A 13,191-nucleotide genomic window follows, 5' to 3' on the forward strand; every position below is an offset into this window, starting at 1 on the left:
GGAATCAGAAGAAGCTTTTATGTTGTGTGAATAAGGCTGACAATGAAAAGCACTTTGAAACTAGCCACAGGGGATTAAAGTGACGTATAAGTCAGTTTATCTTTACCATAAAATGAATTCCACTTCAGTCAGTTTTTTACAAATGGAGTCTGTGCTGCAGGATTAAAGCCTGGACATCTGAATGTTTGTGTCTCTCTCTCTGTGTGTGTGTGTGTGTGTGTGTGTGTGTGTGTGTATAGCCCCAGCGTTGAGTGTGACAGTGCAGAGGAGGACCTACTGGGACACTCCCATCCCTGCACGGCGGTAAAGCAACAGTCCAGCTCAGGAGAAGAAAGGGACTCCTTTGACACGTCACCTGATTTTAATCGCACACACTCCGAAGACAAGCACAAGTCTATCAAGGTACCGCGTTACCATCAGAATCACAAACACTTTATTGATCCCAGGGGGAAATTATTTTGTTACAGAGGCTCAAGAAATATGACAAATGAAAAGAAAAAAACACTAAACAAAGAACAGAAAAAAGAAAATGTACATAATTAAGTAAAAGACTGTTAATGAAATAAGGATTAAATACAAGTGCACACATAGTAGAAAAACAATATAATATATATATATATATAATGTACAAATATAATACAGATATTACAAGAATCTTCAGTTTTGGTCAACTATATATGCAAATAGATTTTTTGAATATAAATCTCATCAAGGAGTCAATTTAAAAGAAAGTTAAAGCTGCTTTTTTTTTTTTTACCAGATAAAGACAGCGTAGGCCTCAATCAATAAATGAAAGATCATTTGATCAAATAAAGATTCAAAAGGTTGAAATTGCTGCTTTAAAGTTTGTTTTGATTTTTACTGTAAACACTCATATTGACGGATGCATAGATGTGTTTTTACTTTATTCTTACAGTGATTTATTGTATTCCCCCCCCCCCCCCTAAGTGACTTCCCATCTCATTTCTAGTGTTTTCATGGACTGGATGTTGCAGCAAAACAATGGTGGATGTTTATTTGAGGGCTTATATGGAGAATACTGGGAACAAACTAGAACAAAAATAGTGTTGGGGAAACACAAGAAATCATGGTAATAAGAATGAAGGAAAAACTAAATCCCACAATGCAATGCACAAAACGTTTTGGGAAAAAATGTCAATAATCAAACAAAACCATTTTTACAGTGTAGATCAAAACAAACTTTCTAGTGACAATTTCAACCTTTTACATCTTTTTTTTCAAGCAAATGATCTTTGATTTAATGATCTATTAGGTCTACACTTACACTGTATCTTTATCTGATGAAAAATATTTTATCCCCTGCAGCTTTAACTTTCATAAATACTTTGTTTTGATCATTATGTTTTGATTTTTTTCAAAGAAATGCCTAAACTAGAATGTAGCAAATGTGATAGGGATGATATCGAATATAAAGCTAGCTAAAAAAAATGTTTTAATCTTGTTCTGTAATTTAATTTTATTGTATTTAACTTCAAACTAAATTAGTTTCTTGTTTTTGTCCTTGACCTTTTTTTTTCTCAGAGAAATGCTAGATTTTAAACCATGGTTAAGAGTTTATAAAGTATTACATTTATTAGCCAGTTTTCCAGAAGAATGTATATTAAAAAAGATGTGGGGATTGAATAAAAGACTAAACACTCACACCATTCTATTACTGCGAAGTAGAATACGATAACACTGTGAGCCCCTCAGATAAAAGTCTGTTGATAAGCCAACGCTGTCAACAACTCAGCGATGTGGACAAAAGGTCACAGATACGTGGTGTACTTAGAAATGCAGCGTTGTGCCAATCTCTAATTTCCCTGGAAAACATGTGATATTTCTCTGTTTAATCCGTTTCTTTTGCCCAGAACCCAGACGAGGTAGAGGTTCGTCTGCGCTCTTACTCCTACTCGTCCCCCAAAGCCAAGCCGTCACGGCCGCTGCTGAACCGAGACGCGACTATCACTGATTTAGCTGAAGGTGAGTCAACTTCGACCCCTTCGCCCCGTGACTCTTTTGTTCCCAGGAGGCCAGCTGACCGGACAAATGTGCCACATGTGTTAAGCCTGGTGAAATGCCAGACAGGTGTTGTAAATCAGCTTCGGCTGTTGGCATGTTGTAGACTTTAGTTCCTGTCAAGCCTTGCTTTGATACAATAGTGCCTATGAGTCAGGTCAAGTGCAAAAGGTTTTATTAATTCTGATAACTTTTTTCAGGAAATTTACATTGAAATTTACATTTATCTCCTAACATGTTTTGACTCCCAACTGTCAGTCTTCCTCAGAGGCATCTATTGATTACTTTGATGTATCCCTACGACTTCTTTCACAAGGAAAGCATCAAAGCATCTGCTGATCGCTTTCACGGGTCCTTATGAGTTCTTTCTGGCCATGGCCAACTTGAGCGTTCTCCCAGGCTGGCCACGCCCCCTGTTGCTCGATGGTCTCTGGAGAAGAGAGTCCCAGGTGTGGGAGAGTAAATATGTTCCCATATCCCCTTTGATGTTAAAGTGGAGCTGTCACTTTAACGCGCTAATTGCGATTGATTAATTACAGAATAAAAATAAAGCACTAAAAAAGTAACGCCATGTTGTACTCCAAAGAGCGTTTCAAGAGTTTCCGGTATACCCATAGTACTGATGTACAGACTACAATACAAGACGGAACACTGTTGTGCTTTCGTTGGCGTTAATTTTGGCTTATAAAAACACTGGATGGAAAACACATTTTTGTGTAAGGAAGAGTTTGCCGACATGTAGCGGCTAGCACGGACAGCTAGCACAGACACTCTGACAATGCTAACTGCAACATGCTGTGAGCGCGCTGTGTCTCCAATCCACACTGGATAAGATGTCAGCGTTCAGAGCCAAAATGAATGAAGTGCATGAGTGACAAATGAACAAAAGTCACTGGATAAACATTATTATCTGAAGCAGAGAAAAAGCAACAAGTTCGGTGTTCAGTAATTGTATTACTCAGAAATGTGTTGTTATCGTTTATGCTGTGCTAACTTTATAGCACTTCATATGGACCTGATGTTTTATTTAATTTGCTTTTTCTATTATTTGGAATTAACAAAAGTACACATCAATATTGGCCCTGAAGGTCTGAACTAAAGGTGGCAGCAGCCCATGGGACTAGTCTTATATACAGCGTTCAAGTCTGTTAAAAACAATAAAATGACACTTTGTTAGATATCAATCTTTTGATCTGCCACAATAATGTGATTTCAATAAAAATACCTCAAGTTAAGGGCTTTTCTCAGCATTTTAGGTGAGATTAAAAAAGAGGCTTATTAGATTAATTAATTAAAGAGCAGAATTGATTAACCTCTTGACAGCACTATGTTAAAGCTCTGCTTCCTGATCTCTATGGCTTATTTGATCCAGCGTTTGTGTTTGGGTTTTTTTGTCCCTGTTATTTTTGCGTTGTCCCAATCCAGTGGTCTGATATTGCAGACTTTACATTTTCCTGTTCTACCTTTTCTTTCCCCATCAGAAAGAACTCATAATGACCCAAGAAAGCGATCAGGAGATGCTTTGATGTTTTCCTTATGAAAGAACTTGTAGGGATACATAAAAACAATCAGTAGATGCCTCTGAGGAAGACAGACAGTTGGCAGTCGAAACATGTCAGGAGATCAAAGTAAAATTCAAAGTACATTTTGAGAAAAAAAAAGTTGTCTGAATAAATAAAACCATAACATTTTATTTAAAAAAAAAAAAAAGAGAGAAAATGAACTTGCTGGAATCAGCATTAAAAGGTGTTGCTTTACTTCCTGTAGATGGTGCGTTCAGTGGCAGTGGCCGCTCTCTACTTCAGGCTTTATCTCTCTCTAAATCTCTCTCTCGTCTCAACCAAGTTAGTAAGTACATGAAGAAATGAGACGTCGGTGTGAACAGTGGACTCAAGAATAAATCTGTCTTTTTGCTCTGTGGGGGAAACTTTGAAACCAACTGGTGGTCCTCATGAGCTGCACAATTAAAGGGACATCTGTTATCTCTAAAGAGTTCACGACCTGCTGTTAAATGTGTGTTTGCACAAGATAAAGTGGCAGTATAACATCTTAACATTTGACTGCACTCTAATTAGCTACAAAGTATAAACCCTCCAATTTTCAGCAAACAGGATGTTTATCATTGTGCAGCTCGATATTTATGGTCAGATTGAATTCATGGTGGCATGAGTGAGTGATTATCCCAGCGAGCACAAATCACTCTCTGTGACACGATTAATGGATGTTTGGAATTGTTCAGTGATCAGAAACAGACTTTCTGTCTTGTTGCCTCTCATGCATTTTGGGGAATCTATTATGGATCCAACTTTCTATCATTGCTGTCACATTCCCAACTGCTTTCTCACTCTGCTGTGGTTTTTCACGGCAAATGAATTTCTCTCTATTTCAATTTGGGACTTTGGTCTTTAACACTTAAGGCTGATTGACTTCAAATCTATAATCTTATTCAAAACCATCTGTATTCCTGTCTTCACTCATTTTCTTGTCCTCGTTACAGAACAGAGGGCGTTCAGCCTGACCGACACGTCCCGAGAAAAGAGGTAAAACTGGTGCGACAAGACACAAGATACACACACCAGCAGTCAGGGTTTGGTCTAGAAAGATGTGTGTGTTATTTCTCTTAAAATCACCTGGTGGATGAGTTTACCAGATGTGACCGACTTCAGTTTGTGTGGCCCTGGCCAGAACAAGGCTCTGATTGCAGCCTCAAAGTAACCTCCTCTAAACAAGCAAACATTTGTTGTCTGTGGGTTTTGACGTTTTTGTTTTTGGATCCCACTCATTTTGCTCATTTCTTGACCACTTCAATCACACTGACCTTCTAGCAGGTGCGTGTGGGAGAAGTGAGCTGGATTCTAACAAAAAAATGTTAACATGTAACACTAATAAATGTCTCCATCCATGTCACAATCCATTTTCTTTGCCTTGCACGGCTTAATGATTAATGACGCAATTATTCTTTTAGCTAATGATCATGCATTGCTAGCAGAAGAAACGCAGCAGGAGTTCATGGTTAACATCCAAGTCATTTTATTTACAGTCACATCATCATTTTTGTCCTTTTACATTTTATTCATCCTCCATTAACAAGTCAGAAAATGCATTTGCTGCTCACATAACTTATGGTCATATATCAAACAGTTTGTAGCACTGGTACTAGTTTGGTCGCACAAAACATTTGGCATATTTTTTGGAGTATAAGTTGCTACTTTTTCATTTTAAATTGGGGGGGGGGGGGGGAGTTATACTGTGTCAACAAAGCAAGTAAAAATGTGAATTGCTATTCACTATAAATAGTTAATAGAAATGTAAAAGAGAAATAACATTGAATTCCCACTTTGCTGGGAACCCGGTGAAAGCCTGTTCTGTGTTAGATTTCTGAGAATGATATGGTGCCTAATTGTAATCGCGTAATTGATAATTAATTATAATTATGACGTCATTTTAACTGTAATGGTAATTGAAAAATATGTTACTGTTGTGATAGTAATTCAATTCGATTCAACTTTGTTTGTATCGCACAAATTACAACAAAGTCATCTCAATGCGCTTGTCAAAATATAAAATTCATAATTAGAAATGTAATTGAGTTCGGATACTTGACTTTGTCATTGGCATGGAAGTTATATGAAAACTGTAATTTTACAATTTAATTACATGCAAAACAGGGAAACATGTTACAGTTCTATGGCTTACACATGTTGTATTTTATTTAGTTTTTTATTTATTTTTATTTATTTTTATTTATTTTACAATTATTAAGTTTTCCCACTACCTGTTAGTTCTCTTGAGGATCATTTTACCATTTAAAAAAAGTTGAAATGGAGGCGTGTACTGACAGACAATGCCCACACCAAGAATATTAAAACCTTTATTAACATGGATCAGGAAGTCTAACAAGGAAACCAAGAAATGAAAAACCAATTGGATGATTTAAGACATGGGTCAAAACTGACCCGTTATCATAAGAGATGCTAACAGGAAGCTAACACAAGAGGAAGGTTACATTTTATGGGGTTATTTATTTCAGGCTCAATAATTAAATAATTGAATTTGAGCATAAGTAATTGAGAACGTAATTGTAATTTACTTTCAGGGGAAAAATAATAATTGTAAGTTTGATTGTAATTGTAAAAAATGCCGGTCACCGTAATCATGATTGCATTGCAATTTAACATTAATAATTGAAGACGTAATTGTAATATAAAAATGTAATTGACCCCAAACCTGTTGGCGCGAAGTATCCAAATGCGACTTTAAGTTGTTTCATGTGTAATTGCGTTCCGGGACGGAAGAAATTATAAAGGAATCTGGTTTCTCCTCGGTAAAGTAAAGCTGATGGAAAGTTAGCATAGCAGGCTAACAGCAATAAAAAAAAATCCCATTAAAAGCTGTAAATTGACTGACATGGAGATGGAGGTGTTTGTAGAAAGTCACAGGAATGCAGTGAAACTTCATTTATGAGTTGGAATACGACCGGAACCCTCATCTACTTCAACCAATAGCACACTTTGTAAGAAAATAAGCATGCACTACTGGCTTAAAAAATGCATCAATCAACAACCGAACATCAGGGTATATGACTTGTAGCGACTTATGGGGTTTTTTTAATAACCAAATAGTAAATTTCTCCAAAAGTGACACACATACCAGCACTAGGACATATAGTCCTAAAAGTACAGTACTTGTCATTTTTTTGTAAGTCTATAACGCCCGGCTCTACATTTACCAAAAACACGTTACAACTCGAGAGGAAAAAGCAACCTGGTCTGAGGTGTTTTATATCCATGCAGGATTTTGGGTTTCCGTAAGCGGGCCCAGTCAGCAGAAGAGGAGAGCAGCACTTCACTTCAACACCTCACCCTCACAGAATTCCTCAAAGAGTATGTTTCCATCCAAACGGCCTCACAGCCATGCATGTGTGGCTTAACTCACGCTAACTCTCGCCGTAACAGCCATTCATTCCTCTGCTCATCCATTAACCCTTCTTTGCAGCTGTATTTGCTAAAGTAGGAATGTGTAAATTAAAGCTGCTCAGGACGATAAGACATAGTGTAGGCCTCGTAGATCAATAAATCAAAGATCATTTGCTCGGAAGAAAGATTTGTTTTGGTCTCCACTGTAAACACCGGTTTATTGACTTTGTTTATTGACATTTCTTGTGTTTCTTCGACAGACAAGGAGGACAGTAAATCGATTGACACCATTTTTGTTCTAGTTTGTTCCCAGTATTCCCCGTGGTATCACCTCACCACGTGAGACATTCAATTTTAGCCAGATTTGGATCTTTCCGTGTAAGCCCCAAAATAAATATCTGCCATTGTTTTGACACAGCTTTGAGTCCTTGAAAACACGAGAAACGTGTTGAAAAGTCGCTTTGGCAGAGTTTTCACAAGAAATCACTGTAGGAATGAAGTAAAAGCACTTATACATTCGTCTACATTCGTACTTGGAGGGGGTTGCCATATGCCTTTAAGAAACTAAGAATATTTTTTGAACAATTTGAGCTCTTTTTCTGCAACTACACTAAACTTGCCATATTTTAACTATTTTCATCACTTTTTCTTGCCAGATTATTTGCTCCTTTTAATGCATTTTTGCTACATTACTCCTATTTTTACCACTTCTCCATCAAATTTCAATGCCTTTTCTCCACATTTTTTCCACTTTCAATATATTTTCGGCACTTATAAACCCCTTCCACCACTTTTCCCACCTAATGTTGCATATGTTGACCCATTACTGTCACTTTTACCCGTATTTTACGCTTTTTTTTGCCAATTTACCCACATTCATGATTTGGCATGTCCATTATTTGCCAGTTTATACTAATTGTTCCAATATTGACACTTAAAACCCTTTTTACCACTTTTTCGGTCAGTTTTTGCCCACTCCAATTTGCAACTTTTAATCAGTTTTTATGGTATTTAAAACCCCATTTCATCACCTTTTGCACCATTTTTTGGTCACTTTTTACCCATTTTACTTCTGATTAAAACAAGGATGTACATCTTTAAGATGACTATATACTATGGGACAAACAATACTAAACTTCCTGGATAACAGTGGATATTAATCGGTTAAATAAATGAATGTGGTTATCACAGATTCATACAACAATAGACCATCATTTTGCTGACTTTATGGATGGGCCCCAAAAATCTCTTCCCTTTATTCCCCCTTATAGATGGTCCTGTCTCCACATGACTGTTCTTCAGTGTTCATGTCTGTGTTCAACCACCTTCAGGTATAATGCCCCAGTCTCTGGCATTTTTATTTTGGGGGTTGCGAGCTGAAAAGGTTGGTCAACGGGACTTTTCCGACAATGACAATAAACCAGAAAACAAAACACACTTTTGAGCGACAACTTCTACCTTCTACATTTTTTTTTCTGGCAAATGATCTTCGATTTATTGATTTATGAGGCCTACATTATGTCCTTATCTGATAATTAAAAAAAAGTGATCATCCTGAGCAGCTTCATTTCAGGTCAAGTGTGATGTGTTATTGCATGTTTTCTTGTCTTTCATTTTTACCTTTCACATAGAGTACTCAACACAACATAGCTGACACCATTTTAATTGCTTTTCTGCAAGGTCATGCTATAAATAGTGACTTAGAAGCACGCCAAGCATGTTGTTCGGAATCTTAAGTTGTAGGGTTCTGGAAGACTGTTCTGGAAATTCTTTCACTCCGGCATGATTTCATTGTTCAAGAGTTTTCTCTTCTGGCAGCCAGGAGGGAAAACAACAAAGGGAATAGATCATAGTTTTTGAGTGTGCATGTTGGAACTGAATGGTGGGGTCAGAGGGTTGGGGAGAAGTTTGGAGAATTTGTGCCTAAATAGTTCACTTTGGTACAGGATCGAAGATGAGGAGTGGGATAAATACATAATCCCGTCTAAAGTGGAGACGGAGAAGTACAAAGTCAGCCGGACCTTCAGCTTCCTCAAAAGCAGGATGTCCAGCACTCGTGGCAAAACCAAGGTGACTTCCAAACAAGTGTGCATTTAATGGTTTTTACTCCCTCTTAGAAAACCAGGCTCTGCATTCAGACAATAACCCCCCGACCCCCTGACACCGGGGGGTTGGGGGGTTATTGTCTGAGTGCAGTGTCTTTATTTGGCAAGGGGGGAAATTCTCTCTCCTCAGGTCTTGGCAACAGGACACTGTGAAAATAATCTCTTACATAATGTGTCGACCTCCCGCTACACAGCACGAGGAACCCAAACACGCTCTGTAGTATTCATATGATCCAATGTGCCACGTGCGTTTGTACGTGTCCATGTATGTCCAATTCACACCAATAGTTGGAAACAAAACATTCTGGCAAGATTTGATGTGAAAACAACAGTTTTTCTATCACGCGAAAGATTCCCTTGAATGCAGCGCCTCACAAAGTCCCCACGGGCCCTAAGAAAGCAAACAAACCAGCAGAGGCCCCTTTATCTGCACTGCTTCACTGAAACAGGTGCCTTTCACACCAATAGGACACTCTGTGCTTCTATTGGACAGATGGTGCACAGTCACTTTAGTTTAAAACAGAAATGGTTGACGTTTATTACAGCAAGGGCTTCAAAATGTGATCATCTGATTCAAGGGCCACATAATCAACATTTATGTCAGCATTTAAAATAATGTCCAAACTGAGCAAGAATATAGGGGAAAAAGTTGTATTGTTGGAGTCATATTTGTATTCACTGCCCTATATTTTAAAGTTTTGTCATTACTTAAGTTCCGATGTTCAGAATGAACACTTCCATCATATTGTATGTATTTTTGTTCTTCATTTTGTACATTATTTTTCATTTGATGTATGTTTTTGCTTTTTTGTTGCGTTCTCCCGAGTCGTTTTGTGTATTTCTGGAGTTTTGTTTATTTTTTGTTCTTTTTTTGTATATTATTTCTCATTTTGTAAGTGTTTGTCATTGTTCTGTCTGTGTTATCGAGTCATTTTGTTATTTTTTGTGGCAGTTTATTGTCATTTTGTGTATCGTAATGTGTGTTGTAATTTGGATTATTTTATTTCTCTTTTGTGCATTTTTTGTTCTCATTGTATGTATTTTTGTTGCTTTGTACAGTATTTTGCATTTTGCATGTTTGGTGTTGTTTTGTGTGTTTCTCTGAATCATTTTGTCTGTTTTTTTGTTGCCGTTTTGCAGAATTTATTCTCATTTTGTGCATTTCTGTTCTAATTTGGGGTATTTTTGTTGCTTTTTTGTTTTTGTTTTTTTGTTTTGTTATTTTCCTAGAAGTGTCGTAGTCATTTTGTGTGTTTTTGGAGTAATTTGATTAATTTAGTTGTCTTTTGTGTTAGTTGTTCTAATTTTGTGGGTTTTTCTTGCTGTTTTGTATATTTTTTTGTTTTGTTTCCACAAGTTTTGTCATCATTTTGTGTGTTTTTGGAGTCATTTTTTTGTACTTTTTTGTTGTTGTAATTTTGTGTTTTTCATTAAAAATTACATTACAGTCATTTTGTGCATTCTCTTTGGGGGCTGCATAAAATTAGTCCAAGGACCACATGTGATCCCGGGCCCAGCATACACCATAGCCTGACATATAGTGTGATAAATGGCAATTGATTGGGTGAATGAAAAGTAAAATACGTTTGACTTGTATTTCAGGTGAAGGGGAAAGAAGTGAAGGAGGCCAAGGAGAAGCCAGGAGCTGCTAATGGCCACCAGTTTGTTCCCGTGTCTCCATCTGGTCCGTCTCTTTGTGTGGCCTGTGACAAGCCTGTTTCTGGGAAGGAGCTGCTGCAGTGCTCCAGTAAGAATCTGCGCCTCCAGCTCTGTTGTTGTTAGACGTCCTGCGGTGGCTCAACTGTTTAGAGCTTTCTTATAACATGTCGCACGTGATTCCTTGATGTTTTGTTTGGTGGGAGCCATGAAGTCAGGTTTAGTCCTTCCATGGACTCAATGCAGAGAATGAGTTACAATGCAGCAATAACACCTGAACTGAAGCTGGATTTTATTTGTCCTTGTTTGTAGACTGTTTGCTGAATGTCCATAAAAACTGCAGAGAGTCAGTAGCAGCCTGTGGAAAGGTAACCCTCACTATTAAAAGTTACAAGTTTACAATAGTTAAAGATGCTTAACCACAAAACTCACATTTTTCAAACTTCTCCCGTTTGTCATCCAAAAGTTGTTCTCACAAATTCCTTTGATATGGAGACAAACAAACAACAAAGGTAGAAATAATTCCAGCAACGTAATTTTGTCTTCTTTGATCTGACATGCCAACTGTCAGTTTTCCTCGGAGGCATCTACTGATTGCTTTGATGTTTCTCTACGTGTTTTTTCATAAGGAAAGCATCAAAGCAAATTTCTAAGTACATTTCCTGAAAAAAGTTGTCTGAATAGACCATGGCTTGAATGTTTGTTTATGACTCCACCGTAAACAAACGGATTGTTGATGAATGGTCATGTGACTTGAACTTTGGACAGTTTTGCGTATTGCATTGTGGGATATAGAGTTTCGTGGAAGAATGCAAAGACGTTGCTAAAGCAGAAAAGTTTCTTTAAGAAATGTTTTTATTTCATTCTTATCATGATTTCTTGTGTTTTTTTCTCGTCCGAAAAGGAAAATAATGATCCACTTCAAGTCATTTGTGTTCTGGGTTGGTTATCATGTTCACCATGATGTGACGTCACTAGAGATGTTAAATTTCGGCCGTATGCGGGCGTTTCCTTGGAAGCCACTATATCAACATCCGCCATTATTTAGAGTTTTTGGGGTCACTCTGACATCAGTCAAATACATGTACAGAATTTAAAAAAGGTTACGTGGTTAAGCAGCTTTAAAGTGAACACATCATTTGGTTTCATTTTTATCATGAATGATTGTGTGTGTTCAGTGATATACCAAAGTTGTCTAAAAGTTTCAAAGTGTTTCTTAACTGGAGTTAATCAATTACGCAATAACACAACCTCTCTTACAGGGGCTCGCCTTGAGGTTGTGGGTTTGAGCCCAAGTCTATGTCAATGTCCTTGAGGAAGTCACTGATATTAACCATAATTTGTAACCAATGGTAGATTAGCATTAGCATTAGCATTGCATGGCAGCTCTGTCCCTTTGATTGGTGAATGTGAAGTTCTTTTATCATTGATTTCCTTTATGGTTGAGTCCCTGTTGGACTGTTGTAATATCAATTCAGTTTAAACCCACTTTTTGGAATGAATTACAATACTGCAATTATTGGAAAGTAATCAAAAACTTGGTAAGACTTTACTTGAAGTTTTAAACATAAGGCTGAAATTACGCTGTCATTGCTGTCATCAAAGACAGTGTAAAGCAAATTCAGCCATTTTCTTCTAAACACATTAAATAGGTCACAAAAGTATTCCTTAAAACATTTAAAAAGCCATTCAACCATTGGTATATTTCATTGTGGAGATAGGCTTCACAAACTGTGTTTCAAATTTCTGGGTTCATGATTTAATGGGCGGGTCAGAAATCATAGCCGTGTTACGCAACGGAGTCATCATTAGCATAAACCCGACCCTGCTGCTGAAGTGTATAAATACATTCAGCGCATTAGCTTCAGTAGTTTTCCCACTCGCTCTCGAGATCGGATAGCATCTCTTATGACAGTTTGCAATCAGCTAACCAGTCATGTGCCCTCCAGAGTAGTGATAATAACAGCAAACACAGCTTTTGTCTGATTGACTCCGTTTGGCGGTGCTTCACGTGCTGCAGCCATGAAAGGAAATAATAAAACTTTAGTCCATCTCAGTTCTCTCTTTGACTCAATCCACTGTAGAAACAACTCTCGTATCGCGCCGCAAAAAGTTGAAACAAGGCGGTGTTGAGTGGAAAACGCAGTGACCGGGGCTGAGGTTTAGGTGGACCAATCACAGCGCTTACATTCCGCGTCGCCTCGACGCGCAGTCAGGATTTTTGGGAGTCAGTTTCTGGCTCTGATGGCTCAAACAGGTAGGGCTGGGTCTGTCCGATGATGCTGCTAGCACTAGCTTCCATTGTTACTGTACGTTACGTTGTCCTACAGTTCACGGAGGCGGCGCCCTTCCGGCGTGTGGATGTGGTTCCAACGCTGCTAACTGACACGCCCCCAGTGTTTCAGAGCAGAGAGAAGTGCTTGTTTTTTCATGATTTTGAGGCCAAACTTTATAAACTTAGCGATTTTTTTCATCTTTCAAATTTGGCTCAGTGG

At 37.9% G+C, this 13,191-nt stretch overlaps 1 protein-coding gene across 7 annotated transcripts in view; it reads left to right on the forward strand.

Moving 5' to 3' along the window:
• LOC114469935 (rho guanine nucleotide exchange factor 28-like) overlaps nucleotides 1-13,191 on the forward strand; it is a 72,314-nt gene that overhangs the window by 40,354 nt on the left and 18,769 nt on the right. For 4 of the 7 annotated variants that reach the window (XM_028457842.1, XM_028457848.1, XM_028457847.1 and 1 more), the window contains 8 exons: nucleotides 240-402; nucleotides 1,872-1,983; nucleotides 3,787-3,867; nucleotides 4,517-4,559; nucleotides 6,813-6,902; nucleotides 8,882-9,005; nucleotides 10,643-10,787; nucleotides 11,009-11,064. In XM_028457842.1, coding sequence (XP_028313643.1) covers nucleotides 240-402; nucleotides 1,872-1,983; nucleotides 3,787-3,867; nucleotides 4,517-4,559; nucleotides 6,813-6,902; nucleotides 8,882-9,005; nucleotides 10,643-10,787; nucleotides 11,009-11,064 — 814 coding nt within the window. The remainder of the gene's footprint in view (nucleotides 1-239; nucleotides 403-1,871; nucleotides 1,984-3,786; nucleotides 3,868-4,516; nucleotides 4,560-6,812; nucleotides 6,903-8,881; nucleotides 9,006-10,642; nucleotides 10,788-11,008; nucleotides 11,065-13,191) is intronic. The other 3 variants (XM_028457843.1, XM_028457849.1, XM_028457844.1) reach the window with 3 other exon arrangements.

The sequence above is a fragment of the Gouania willdenowi genome, chromosome 9 (genome assembly GCF_900634775.1).
Source record: "Gouania willdenowi chromosome 9, fGouWil2.1, whole genome shotgun sequence".
NCBI classification, from domain to species: domain Eukaryota; kingdom Metazoa; phylum Chordata; class Actinopteri; order Blenniiformes; family Gobiesocidae; genus Gouania; species Gouania willdenowi.